The sequence below is a fragment of the Chrysochloris asiatica genome, unplaced genomic scaffold, assembly GCF_000296735.1.
Source record: "Chrysochloris asiatica unplaced genomic scaffold, ChrAsi1.0 scaffold00110, whole genome shotgun sequence".
NCBI classification, from domain to species: domain Eukaryota; kingdom Metazoa; phylum Chordata; class Mammalia; order Afrosoricida; family Chrysochloridae; genus Chrysochloris; species Chrysochloris asiatica.
The window spans coordinates 9,744,463-9,758,034 of record NW_006408628.1 but is presented as its reverse complement, the minus strand read 5'-3'; the positions used below and the strand labels follow the sequence as shown (position 1 = coordinate 9,758,034).

The 13,572-nt window shown below is 49.1% G+C and overlaps 1 protein-coding gene across 1 annotated transcript in view; it reads right to left on the bottom strand.

Annotated features, from left to right (window-relative positions):
• The window catches only part of SPEG (SPEG complex locus), a 62,473-nt gene extending 52,000 nt beyond the window's left edge, over positions 1–10,473 (bottom strand). Inside the window, exon 1 of the mRNA XM_006867842.1 lies at positions 10,086–10,473. Within this exon, the coding sequence (XP_006867904.1) occupies positions 10,086–10,473 (388 nt within the window). The remainder of the gene's footprint in view (positions 1–10,085) is intronic.
• Positions 10,474–13,572: the final 3,099 nt, after the last annotated feature.

Sequence of the window (13,572 nt, the reverse complement as noted above, 5' to 3'; positions counted from 1 at the left end):
GTGCTCGGAGGGCCGGCGGCTCAGAGTGCAGCCGGAGGTGGCGGCCGCGGCGGCGGCAGCAGCAACCAGGGCTCGCCCCTCCCCCTCCACTGCACCCCACCAGGAGCCCCTTCCTTTCCAGCTCCCCGCGTCCCAGCAGGTGCAGCTCATCTGTCCCCGACTACGACCACCCATACATCTCCCTACGCTGAAAGCCCTGCACCCCCACCCCGCATCTGCCCCCTGGGTCCTGGGCACATAGGGAAACTGAGGCACAGAAAAGGGTACAGTAGTCCCGAGGTCGGGCCACGCTCTCATTGGCAGCCCCACTCAGCCTCCTTGCCACCCTCGCCCCCGTCCCGTAGGACTGCTCTGGAAGGTCAGCAGCATCTCAACTTGCTCACTCCATAACCACGCGCACATTCACCCTGGGCCAGCAGCAGCCAGCTCGCCGGCCGCAGGAGACAGCGCCGTGAGGGTGGAGGTGGGGTTGCCTAGGTCACACACAGGCTCAGGGTCCTTGGGGGAAGTGACTCTGGGCTGACAGGAGCCCAGACTATGAAAACCCCCTAGACTCCTGAGGAAGGTCAGGCAAAACCCTCCCAGCGCTCGTGTGCACTCCAACGTGCCTCCCCGCCACACATACACACACATTAAGATACCCAGAGATACTTCTATTATTCACACGTTCGATCTCCATCTCCCTCACAAGGTGAGCACACTGTACACTGTTTTGTGCTCCCCCATATACCTCATGCACATGTTTGCACACACACAATCCTACCCTCCATACAACCATTATAACTACCATTGAGTGCATTTGCCACAACTCCATAAGCAACCCCAAACCCATTTAACAGACTGAAGGAAGCTCAGAGAATTATCACTTCATGAAAATCACATAGGTTCTAAATCCATGTGTTCCCCTTCTCTGAATTCCCATCCCAACATGTACAGGTAGGGCCAATTCTGGTTTCTGAGCTGTGACTACTGTATTTTTTTATTAACACTTATTGTGTGCTTTGTACTAAGCATTGTACTAAGCACTTTATATGAATAAATTCATTTAATCTTCACAATAAGGCAGGAGACTGAGGCACAGTTACTTACCCAAGGCCACGCAGTCAATAACTGGGTATTCAGGATTGTAACAAAGGCACTCTGGGATCTGGACCACTATGCTATAATGTTTCAGATGCTGATTGGTCAGTGGGTCTCCCTGACATTATTTCTTTAACGCCTAAAATAAATACAGGAGCAGAGTGTTTGTCTTGCACAATGTTTTGGGTGGTTAAGCACGAGCCAGTTTACAGCACCTCGCTCATTTACAATTCATCCTTGGCACCTGAAGTCATTTGCATTCCTGACTCCTATGGAAGTCAAGCGATGCATTGCATTGGGCAGACTTGCTGCAAAAGACTTTGAAGTGTTAGAAAGCAAAGATGTTACTGTAAGTATTAATCTGTGCCTGGTCCAAGCCATAGTATTTTTACCACCTCATAGGTATTCAAAAGCTGGCCTATGAATAAGGAATATCAAAGAATGAATGCCTTTAGATTATCATGTTGGTGAAGAATATTAAATATACCAGGGACTGCCAGAAGAACAAACAAATCTGTGGTGGAAGAAGTATAGCCAGAGTGCTCCTTAGAAGCAAAGATGGCGAAACTTTATCTCACATTCATTAGACATGTTATCAGGAGGGACATTGTGCTTGGTAAAGTAGAGTGTCAGTGGAAAAGAGGAAGACTTTCAACAAGATGGATTGACACAGTAGGACAGCAACTGTGAGGATGGTGAAGGGCCCAATAGTGTTTTGTTTTGTTATACATAGGTCAGAGGAACTCTGGTAGCGTAGTGGTTACGAATCGGGCTGTGAGCCGCAAGGTCAGCAGTTCAAAACTACCAGCGGCTCCGCGGGAGAAAGGTGAGGCGGTCTGCTCCCGTAAAGATTTACAGCCTCGGAAACCCTGTACAGGGTCACTATGAGTGGGAACCGACTCCACGGCACACAACAACAACATACATAGGGTCACGATAAGCTGGAACCTACTCAACAGCACAACTCAACAACACCATTTTAAAGACTAAAGTCATGTTTTGTACACTCTGGAGACACTCCTAGATCCCCAGAGACAAATTTCATATATGCAGACTCATACACAGGGACGTGCAATGAGAGGGTACACATGTGTGTCCAAACCAGTTCCCACAGAGGGCCCTGAACATGCACAGGCACTTTCCCTACCCACCCACAAACACACCCATCACAGATGGGGAGCTGAGTGGGGACAGGGGGTAACTTGAGCTCCTGTCCCCCAGGAGAATCCAAGGGACTGGCACATTCCGTAGCAAAAATAACCAATAGGCAGCAGGCGTGAGTGACAGGACAGCTGGGCTGAGGAGGGGCCACAGGATTCTGTGTTCCTGCACTGTTCACCCCAACAGGGCTGGTCTGGAACATGCTTTCAGGGGTGGGCCTCTCAGACTTTTCCCCATGGCTGCAAAGCTGTGTCCCCTACCACCGCTTGGAACCAAGACTTTCCAATTTCTGCACTGCTAGCTTTCCCTCTAAAGGGAAAACCCAAGTCATCACAGGATGCCTGCTTTCTAATCTCCCCCACAGACCTCCCTCTGAGCTAGATGTCCCCACTCTCCCCTTTGCCTGCACTCTTCCTGCCTCTCCCTTCAGAGTCTACCTTGTCTCCCCTCGCTTATTCTGCTCTATGTTTCTGTCATGTGTAGTCCAGTCAACTCCAACTCACAGTGACCCTATGGCGGCGGTGGTGGTGATATGCCATGGAGTTGGTTCTGACTCACAGCAACCCTGTATAGGGTTTCCAAGGCTGTAAATCTTTAATCTTTATGGAAGCAGAAAGCCTCATCTCTCTCCCAAAGAACAGCTGGTAGTTTTGAACTGCTGACCTTGTGGTTCACAGCCTGACCACTGTGCTACCAGAGCTCCTTACAGCAACCCTATAGGGCATAGTATAACTGCCCCATAGGGTTTCCTAGGCTGTAATCTTTAAAGGTGGGAGCTAGATGACTCTATAGGATAAGTACTGGACTGTGAACCATAAGGTCAGTGGTTTGAACCCATGAGTTGCTCCTTGGGAGAAAGATGAGGCTTTCTGCTCCCATAACGATTTACAGGCTCAGAATCCCTATACAGGGTCATTATGAGTTGGAACTGACTCAATGGCACTCAACAAAAACAAAACCAACAATCTTTATCAAAGTAAATTACCAGATCTTTTCTTCTGCAGAGTAGCAGAGTGACTTTGAACCACCAACCTTTCAGTAGCAGCCAAGAGCTCACCCATTGTAACATCAGGGCCCTTTTCTGTTTCTAACATGTGGTAGGAAATCTTTACTAATTATGGTTTTAATAATTGTCTGTCTTCCCCTCACTAGAAGGTAATCTTCAGGAGGATATGAGTTTTGCCTTGTTTGGGTTTTTTCCTCCCCACTGATGTACAACACTCAGAACAGTGGCAGGTACACAGTTGTTGTTGTTAAGTGCCATGAAGTCGGTTCCAATTCATAGCTACCCTGGATAGGGTTTCCAAGAGCGGCTAGTGAGTTTGAACCACTGACATTGTGGTTCAAACCAACCTTGCAGTCTAGTGCTGTATCCTACAATGCCACACCAGGAATCCAAGGTACACAGTTGTTGTTGTTAAGGATAAGTGCCGTTGAGTCGATTCCAACTCGTAGCAACTCTGGGTAGGGTTTCCAAGGAGCAGCTGGGGGTTTGAACTGCTGACCTTGTGATTCACAACCCAGTACGGATCCTACAGCACCACACCAGGAGTCCAAGGTACACAGTTGTTGTTGTTGTTAAGTGCCGTTGAGTCGGTTCCGACCCATAGCGACCCCGTACAGGGTTTCCGAGGGTGTAAATCCTTACGGGAGTAGAAAGCCTCATCTTTCTCCCGCGGAGCGGCTGGTAGTTTCGAACCGCTGACCTTAAGGTTTGCAGCCCGATTCGTAACCACTACGCTACACAGTAGCGCTCAACAAATATAGAGGGGCCTGGTGGGCATGGGGTAGAGACAATGGTCATGGTGGGGAAGGTGGAAAGTAAGTCATCTTGGCCTCCCTCTTCTATGCCCAGACCCAGATGCTTTTCCAAGAAACAGCTGGAGAAGTGGCACTTGGGATGACCATCTCCCCATTCCACTCAGGATCTTTCTGGAAGGGCCTGCCACAGCTTCCGGAAAAGGTCTTCTGCTAACTTGGGGACTTTTCTATTCCTTTTTCTCCTCCTTTGCAAGGGTGTTCACTGCTTCCAAGATGACCCCTCCTCTTCTCTCTCCACTGGGACTTTGCATTCCACTGGTCACTAGACAACTAAATGGGTGGTGATTCTCTATATGCATTCCCAGCTCCATACTAGTTTCTTCCTGTTTGCTCATCCAAACATTCCAAAGTTCAGGCGAAAAAGATGATAAGGCCAGAATATTCCTTAAAACAGATCCTGCTGTAGCCCTCACCTTTCCCTTGACTAAATTGGCTCTGTTTCTAATCTGGGGAGTCCTGGTGTGGCGCTGTGGGTTAATGCACTGGACTACAAAGTCAGTTTGAACTGCAAGGTCAGTGGTTCAAGCTCACCAGCTGCTCCTAGAAACCCTACACAGGGTCGCTTTGGGTCGGAAACGACTCGATGGCATACAACAACAACAACACTTATAATCTGGTGCCCTGATGTCATGCTCTAGAATAAGCACTGGGCTGGTAACCACAGGTTGGCAGTTCAAACCCACCAGCCGCACCCAGAAATTATGCAGTGTCACTATGAGCTGAAACTGACTCGACAGCACACAAAAACAGCAACATCAAAAGCTCTAATTTGAAGCGCCCTGGTGGTGCAGTGGGTTATACCTTGGGCTGCTAACCAAAATGTCAGCAGTTCAAACCCACCAACCACTCTGAGGAAGAATGATTTGGCTGTCAGCTCCTGTATAGATTTACAGTCCCAGAAACCCTAAGTAGTAATTCTGTTCTGTCTTTTATGGTGGCTGCAAGTGTCTCTTACCCATCCCTCCCTGCCTTCAAGTCTCCAGGATTGGTTCACTACCATCTGTTGACCTTTGATCCCTCTGATTAACACCAGAGTCTTCCAGATCCTGATTTAGCATCGTGGTTATGAATCAGGCTGCAAACTACAAGGTCAGCAGTTCGAAACTACCAGCTGCTCTATGGGAGACAGATGAGGCTTTTTGCTCCCATAAAGATTTACAGCCTTGGAAACCCTGTACAGGGTCACTATGAGTTGGAACCGACTCCACAGCACGAAACCACCATCAACAAACAGTCAACACCTCGGTAAGCATCATCAACGTGCCCTTCCTCTCGGCTGTTTAGGGCAGGCCTTCGACTCCAGTCACACACACACACACACACACACACACACACACCTTAAGCCTTGAGGGCAGTGCTTGCTCTGGTCACTTGATTTGCATGTGACCCCTCAATTGGTGCAAGTGGGATCGTGATGTCTTCAAAGGAAAGCAGTGGCCTGTCTTGAGACTAGACCAGGAGATGGATCTGAGGATTCTGATGGGGAGAAGTGGTTATGGTTACCGATCTTAGCTCCATTCTCCCATGCTCTTTCTGCCCAGAAGGGATGATGTAGACCAGACTCAAAGACCTGGCTTACAGTGCTGGCTCTGCTACCTCATTAGTCATGTGACCTTGGGCACATTTCCTCTTTGAGCCCCAGTTTTCTTACATGTATAATGATCATAATATAATCTGGGGCTTAGGAGGTTAAATGACTTAAATGGGATAAAACCCGAAATCATACCCATTGTGTTGAGCTGCTTCAGACTCATTGGTAACCCTGAGGACTTCTCCATAGGGTCTCTGAGACTGTAAATCTTTATGGGAGCAAACAGCTTCATCTTTCTCCTGTGTAGTGACTGCTGGGTTCGAACCACTCAACTTCCAGTTTAGCAACCCAACATTTAACCCACAGTGCCACCAAAGCTCCTGATTAAATATGATAGGATAAAAGAAAATGCTTTACACATGTCAAGGATCCTACAAATATCCTTCATTTCTACATCACATGACTTTATCCTGTTCTCATTTTCCATACTCCCCAGCCTGCACTACCACCACCCCCGCCCCCCAACTTCTCAGCCCCAACCTCCAGAGCCATGTAAGTCTCCCTCTATCCTTGAGCTAGCATCTCAGGTCTCTGGAGTGCCAGGAACCTTAGCATCGCACCATACCACGGAGCCAGAGAGCAGTCCCAGCCAGGAAACTGCTTCCTTCCCTCCGTAGCCAGCTTCTTGCTTGGCTTCCTCAAGAACTCTAAAGTCCTCCTGCTATGGATTCCAACCAAGCAAGTTTTCCATGAGTAACTGAGCAATGCTGAGCTGCCTGGCCAGGACCAGTCAAGGGGAAAGGTTGGGAGAGAGGAGGAAGCATCACCAAAGTAAAGCCCCTCCCCATCCCAGACCTAGTGGGAGGGGCATGGTCATTAAGCAAGGGAGACAGACCAAGGCTCCCTCTCCACTCTGGAACCTTCTATCTGTACAACTGCTGTTAGTTGCCATGGAGTTAATTCCGACTCATATGTACAGAGGGTTTCCATGGGGTTTTCAAAGCTGTGACCTTTCAGAAGCAGATCGCCAGGTCTGTCTTCCTGGGTACCTCCAGGTGGGTTCAAATAGCCAACCTTTTGGCTAATCACTTATGCCAACCATTGTACAACTAAGACAAGTCACTTAATCCCTCTGGGCCTCAATTTACCAGAGTTGCTGTGAATCTTAAACGATAGATCAAATCATGGTAAGTACAAGCATAATGCCTGCCACATAGTAGTCATTTGTATTATTATAAATTACTATTAAGAATATTACCAATTAATAATAATCAGGCTGTTCTTGGGGTAAAGGTTTCACTGCTAGGAAAGCATTCTCCAATGTGGCTTGCTGAAACCCAACGTTCTTCCCACTCACAAGTGACCCAAATCACAGGTATTCTGTTTTAACATGAAACCAAATGCCCCAAATCCAGTCTCCAGCTCCTAGGGACCCACAGCACGCCAAGTCTCTCAAGCTTACTGTTACAGCAGGGTAGCTTGGCTTGAAGACTGTCCCCCCAGCCTTTGTCTTGGTACCCAGCCAGAGTTCAGCTCTGCTGACCATGCCACCCACATTACAGAGGAAGCTGAGGACCCTCCCCTGTTGGGGTCTCTAGCACCCCACTACTCTCACCACTTAGGGAGGCTCAGAAAGGCCAGGCCTAGGCCCATCTTGTAGCAGTTGCTCCCCACACGTTGGACAGCTACCTTTTTCCTCTGCCTGTTCCTTCTTCCTCCCAAACTTCTTAGGAGTAGTAAAAATCACCCAGAGCCCAAAGCAGGAGGGCTAGGTTGTGAGTTCAGGGCTGGCCATAACTGGTTGTATGTCTGTAGGCAGGCCTCCCTCCTCTCTGGGCCATGGTTTCCTCTTCTATAAAGGAAGCGGTCTCAGCAGCAGGAGACCACCACTCTCCTTTTCACCTCTTCCCTTCCCTAATCTCTGTCTCCTAGTTTTCAATGGACTTATCTCGTCCCTACATTCATTCTGTATTTCCAGCCCTCTTTGTCTCTGGAGGGTCCGGGTCCCGAGGAAAGAACCAGTACCAGTTACTATCGCTGGAATGGAATTCTGTTCCACAGGGTCTGCACTAGCTGATTTTGGGGAGCAGATCTCTAGCCCTTTCTTCTAAAATGCCTTTGGGTACCCTCAAACTTCCAATCTTTGGGTGTCCCTGAGAGACCCAGAGCTAAGATCCCCCCAAAGGTCTACTTTTTTCCTAGACCAGAGGATGTGCTCCACCCCCTGGTCCTACCTCCAGACTGGGGGAGCCTGTGCCTGGACAGGTGCTGGCCAACCAGAAGAAGTCATCCTTTTCCCTCTCTGTCCCTCTCAGTCATTGGTTACTCTAGGAAGTGGACTGGGTGAGCTAAGGGGAGAGGAGAGATGCTCCCGGAAGGAAACCAGCCCTGGCTTCATCTCCTGACCTGGTTTCCCCTCCAGTTGCTGAGGTCCTTTTCTGTACCTCTTTCCCAGCCCCCGAGAAGTTACCCCGAGACAACACCACTCAGTTGGAGTGGGCAATTCATCTTCTCATTAGCCACCTGGAGATCCTTTTCTGGATGGCTTGAAGTGCCCAACACAGATTCAATGGCCCCTTAGCTCTTTGCCAGCTCCCCCAACTGTAGCTTAACAAAAAAAGCAAATCCATTGTCATTGAGTGAGTGAGTTCCAACTTGGAGCAACCCCATACAATAGAGTAGAACTGTCCCACAGGGGTTCAAAGGCTGTAAATCTTTACAGAAGCAAACTGGCACATCTTTCTCCCCTAGAGTGACTGGTGGGTTCAAACCAGTGACCTTTTGGTTAGCAGTCAATAATCACTTAGCCATTGTGTCACCAGGGTTCCTACAAGTACAGTATACTGCTTTTCATGAATTGTATCCCCCCAATATATGTGTCCATTTGCCTGGGCCATGAATCTTAGTGGTTTGGCAGGTATGTAATGACATAATTTGGAAATAATGTAATGATGTAATTGTCCCCCATGATGTGATCTGATATGATCAGCCAATCAGTTATATGGGTGTTAGGATGGGATGCAATACCCTCACTCAGATCACAGCCCTGATCTGATGTAAGGGTGTTTCCTTGGGGGTATGGTCTACATTGCTTTTATCTTATGAGAAATAAATGAAGAACGTGAACTGGGAAGGAGGAGCCTGACTATCACTAGGAAATAAGAGTTGGGAGCATATCAGGTCCTTTGGGCCCAGGGTCCCTGCATTGAGAACCTCCTAGACCCATGGGAAGACTGATGCAGAGACACATGGAAATTTCCAAGGGACGCTAGGCCCACAGATGTTGAAAGGAGACCTTCCCACAGAGCTGACCCAGAGAAAAAGCCTTCTCCTACAACTGGCACTCTGTATTTGGAGATGAATATCATGCTTGGTAAAGCAGGCAATCAGTGAAAAAAAGAAGGCCTTCAAGGACATGGATTGACAAAGTGGTTGCAGCCATGGGCTCAAAGATAGCAGCAATTGTGAGCAGGACTTAAGAAGTCTCCTAAACTGCGAGAGAATACATTTCTGTTTATGAAAGCCACCTACACGTGTTATTTCTGTTAGAACGGAGCAAGATAACTAAGACTTCCTCCAACTGCTGTTCCTCAAGGCTCTCTCTTTAATCTAGCAAAGAACCATTTGGTTAGCTTAGGGGCTGGTGAAATAAAAATGGGCCCAAGGAGAACTGTCCCTGGCTTGGCACCCATGATGACAGGACCCAGACTCATGTTGTTCCTCCTGTGCCCCAGACTGTGACTATCTCCTTTTCATGAATTGATGAATATGAACCTGCAACTCCACCTCCACATGGTCAAGGCCCCAAGTATCAGATAGTGAGCATCCCCCTTCCCTACCCTCTAAACGTCCACTCTCGAACCTCAGTGGACATGGCCCATGAGCTTCCTGCACAAACCCTGTCCCTCATGTGCTGCTCCACCATAACCTGGTCCAGATCCCTCCACGACCCCCTGCACCCCACCCCACCCTGTTCCATACAGCCCACAGAACCCCTAAACCCAGCTCTCCTCTTGACCCTCTCACCCTGTTGCTACTTGCTTTTCTCCCCACCTTTCACTGGTTTCTTCCAGTCAGCTTGGTGGTGACCATACCAACCCTGCCACTGTCATAGACTGCCAGGAGCTTGGACCCTCAACAACCTGGTCAGAACCAGAACTGTCCTCCCCCTGACTGGCAATCACAAGTGTAAACCACATCAGAGCTGGAAAAGATGACATTCCCCAAGAGACCACTCTTTGCAGGCAACTTGAGAGTGTCCACCGTGGACTGTCCAGGGAGACCTGAGTGGGAGGGCTTTGCTTACCTAGTGCTGACCATGACCTCCAACCCTCTCCTAGGGAGCCTATCTACTTAACACCCACTTCTCTTGTACTAAGAAGCTAGGGTACCTGGAAGAAGGCGTGGATGAACAGGGTTTCTTCCAGTGTCCTGGGGGCCCTCCTCACCTGAAGCACTCCCACCCCCAGGCTGTCCCCCACCTCTCCATTACCTCCAACCTCCAGCACTGTGACAACAGCCTCACAGGAGGCCTCGCCCCGCGCGTTCTGGGCCCTGCAGCTGTACACGCCGGCGTCCCGCGGCCCGCAGCTCCGCAGCCACAGGCAACCGGGCTCCGGGGCTGGCGGGGGCAAGAGCTGCCCGTCCCGGAACCAGCTGAGGCTGGGCTGAGGTGTCCCGCTCACCACCACCCGCAGTCTCACGTCGCTGCCTGAGAGCACCGCCACGTTTTTCAAGGGCCTCAGGAAGACCGGCGCCCCAGGCGCCACTGCAGGGGCCCCTCCGCTGGCCCCCACCTTGACCCTCTTCGGAGGCACCCCGGGGCTGGAGGGTGCACTCGAACCCACACCCTCGCCTCGCGTGCCCCGGGCTTTCTGCATGGCTTCTGCAAGCTGGACTGAGAGGACGCTGGAACCTGGTGGCCACGGGGGACCCCCGGGGGATGGTGCCCTGAGAGATGAGTCCTGGGGGGCCGGCGCCTTGCCTTCCTGCCGCCCGCCCGCCTTCGGCCTGTGCTACCCAGAAGGTCACCAGGGCGGCCGGGCGGTTGCGCCTCGGGGGCTATTTTTAGGCCCCCCGGCTCGGGTTGCGAGGAGCTGTGGAGGGAGGGGGCAGCAGAAGAGAGGACTTGGACTCTGCTCCTCTCCTTCCCTCCCTCCAGGAGCCCCCATTGCCTGTTCTGGCTTAAACGGGCCCCTGGAGACTTGTTCCATGCCCCCTCGCCCCTTGGCACACCACAGCAGACCCATTGGGGAGTCAGGTTACACCCTGAGTCTAATCCCGTTTTCCTTTCTCCCTCCTCTCAGGGCCGGGATTCCCAGCTGAGAGAGGAAGAAAAAGGTGAACCAGGCCAGGAGAGGCAGGTGGGTAGTCACGCCCATGTGAAGGTGAGCAAATAGCCTGGAAACACAGCCACCCCTTGCGGCCACCATGACAGCTTGGTGAACAGTAAGACCAGGAGTCCGGATAAAACTAGGGTGGATTGGGCCTGGCTGGCCTTGCCTTTACTTCCTGGGTGACACCTTAACCTTTCTCAACTTCCTTGTGTAAAACTGGGTGGCTCAGTAGGGTGTCAACAAGCTGAGAATATTGGAAGTACTTTCCAAAGAGAAGAAACAGCATAAAGCAACTCAGACCATGATGTGTTCTAATAGTCAGAGGAATTTAGAGTCATAAAAACACAGGCATTTGGCTACTAACGGAAAGGTTGGTGGTGGAATCCACCCAGAGATGCCTCAGAAGAAAAGATACAGTGATCGAATTCCTGCTTCTGAAAGTTTTCAGCCCATTGAAAACCCTTGCACAGTTCTACTCTGAAATACATGGAACCGCAATGAGTCAGAATCAACTTGATGACAACTAGTTTGTGTGTGTCTGTGTTGGGGAGAGAAATCCTGGATGGTGCAAACATTCTGCTGCTAACCAAAAGGTGGGAGCTTCTAGTCTTAGATATGTAGGGGTAAAAAAGGCCAGCAATCTACTTCTATAGAAATTAACCACTGAAAATGTTATGGGCACAGTTCTACTTAGATACACATGAGGTCATTGTGAATCAGAATCAACTATCCTGGAAACTGGTTGGTTTGTGGTGAGGTGAGTAGAGGATAGGGATGTGGGGCCTGCCCCAGAGGACTTTTCTTGCTATGTCTCTCCCCTGAGGGCAGTGGGTGCTTCCACAGGGTTTTAAGCAGAATAGCATGGTTGTAGCTGTGTTTTAGAAGGAGCTCTCTGGTGGCCACAATGTTGGGGGTAAACTGGAGATGCAAGAGTTGGAGGCCATTTACAACATCTGTTCAAAGTACCAATTCCCAGTAGCCATCCCACAGGGGCTGGTTCATTGGGAGAGGAGAGGATAAATGGGGAGGGTTCAGGAATCTGTACATTTAATAAGCAGCTCAGACGACTCTGAGGTACCTCAAGGCTGACTTTGAGAAACATCAAGATAGCACACTACTGATTATTAAAGTTCAGGTGAGAGCTGTGTGATGGAACTATTCTGTAGAAGCTGGTGGTCATTGAATCTACATGGGGTAGAATGAGATAGAATTGCACTGAGTTAAATGAGCACTTGTAAACCTAGTGAAATCTGGACATGGGGGAGCCGGTGGTAATGTCAGTCTCCTGGCCATAGTGTTACACTATCTGACATGTAAGCTGTCACCATTGGGGGAAAGGTGCACAGACTCTTCTGGATTATTTCACACAACTGCATGTTAATCTACAATTCCCTCAAAATCCTGATTTTTGAAAGTCCAGGTGCAAAGTCCAGACTTGACCTTGAGGCCTGAGGGATGATGCCCAGGGCCAAGGAATGGGAAACGCTGAGAGGAGCCAAAGAAAAAGCATGAGTCATGCAGAGATAGAGAAGGGTACTCTTAATCTTGTCTCCTCGTCCCCCACCCTCAGTCTTGTGTGTGTGAATTAAGTCTGTAAGTATCAGAGCTTTGAGGAATGGATTGAGTTGTTTTGGAGTTGGCAGGCATTGGGGTTTACTTTTGTAATGTATAGTTTGTTGGGTTTGGAGAAATGTATAGAATCATGAATCCACTACTCCAGTACCATACAGAACAGTTCCATTGCCCTAAACATTTACCTGTGGGTCCCTTTTGTAGTCAGTCATGACAACTGCCTCCACCAACGCTGGAAAAGCACTGGAGATAAATTGAATTTTAATAGGTGAGAATGTAGGAGAAATCTTTGCAAGTAGATGCAACAGCAAGAACAAAGAAATAGTGTTCCCTTAAAAAGCTAATGACCCCAATGCCTTTGTGCTCTAACAATTGGCCTGGAAAGCAGAAGGTGCTCCTTAGATGTTGACAGGTCGGGTGAGTAAGTGAACTGTGTGCCCTTGGGCAATTCACTTAGCATCTCTATCACCTCAGTTTTCTAATCTATCAAATGGGGATAATCCAATTCAGAGTCTATTCATTCATTTGACAAACAATTTTGAGTTCTTAAACTAAAGCTGAGGAATCCTGGTATGGCACTGTGGGTTAATGTGCCATACTGCAAAGCTGTTTGAACTACAAGGTCAGTGGTTCAAGCTCACCAGCTGCTCCTCGGAAACCCTACACAGGGTCGCTATTGGTCGGAGCTGACTCGATGGCACTTAACAGCAATAAAAACAAACTGAAGCTGAAGAAAATGAAACCAAGTCCACGAGAGCCAAAATATGACCTTGAATATATCCCACCTGAATTTAGAGATCTGAATATCAGATTTCATACATTAAACACTAAAGACCGAAGACTAGAAGAGTTGTGGGATGACATCAAGAACATCATATAGGACGAAAGCAAAAAGTCATTAAGAAGACAAGAAAGAAAGAAAAGGTCAAAATGGATGTCAGAAGAGACACTGAAACTTGCTCTCCAGCATAAAGCTAAAGCAAATGGAAGAAATGAGGAGGTACAAGAGCTGAACAGAAAATTGCAAAGATCAGCTCAAGAAGATAAAGCCAAATATTACAACAAAATGTG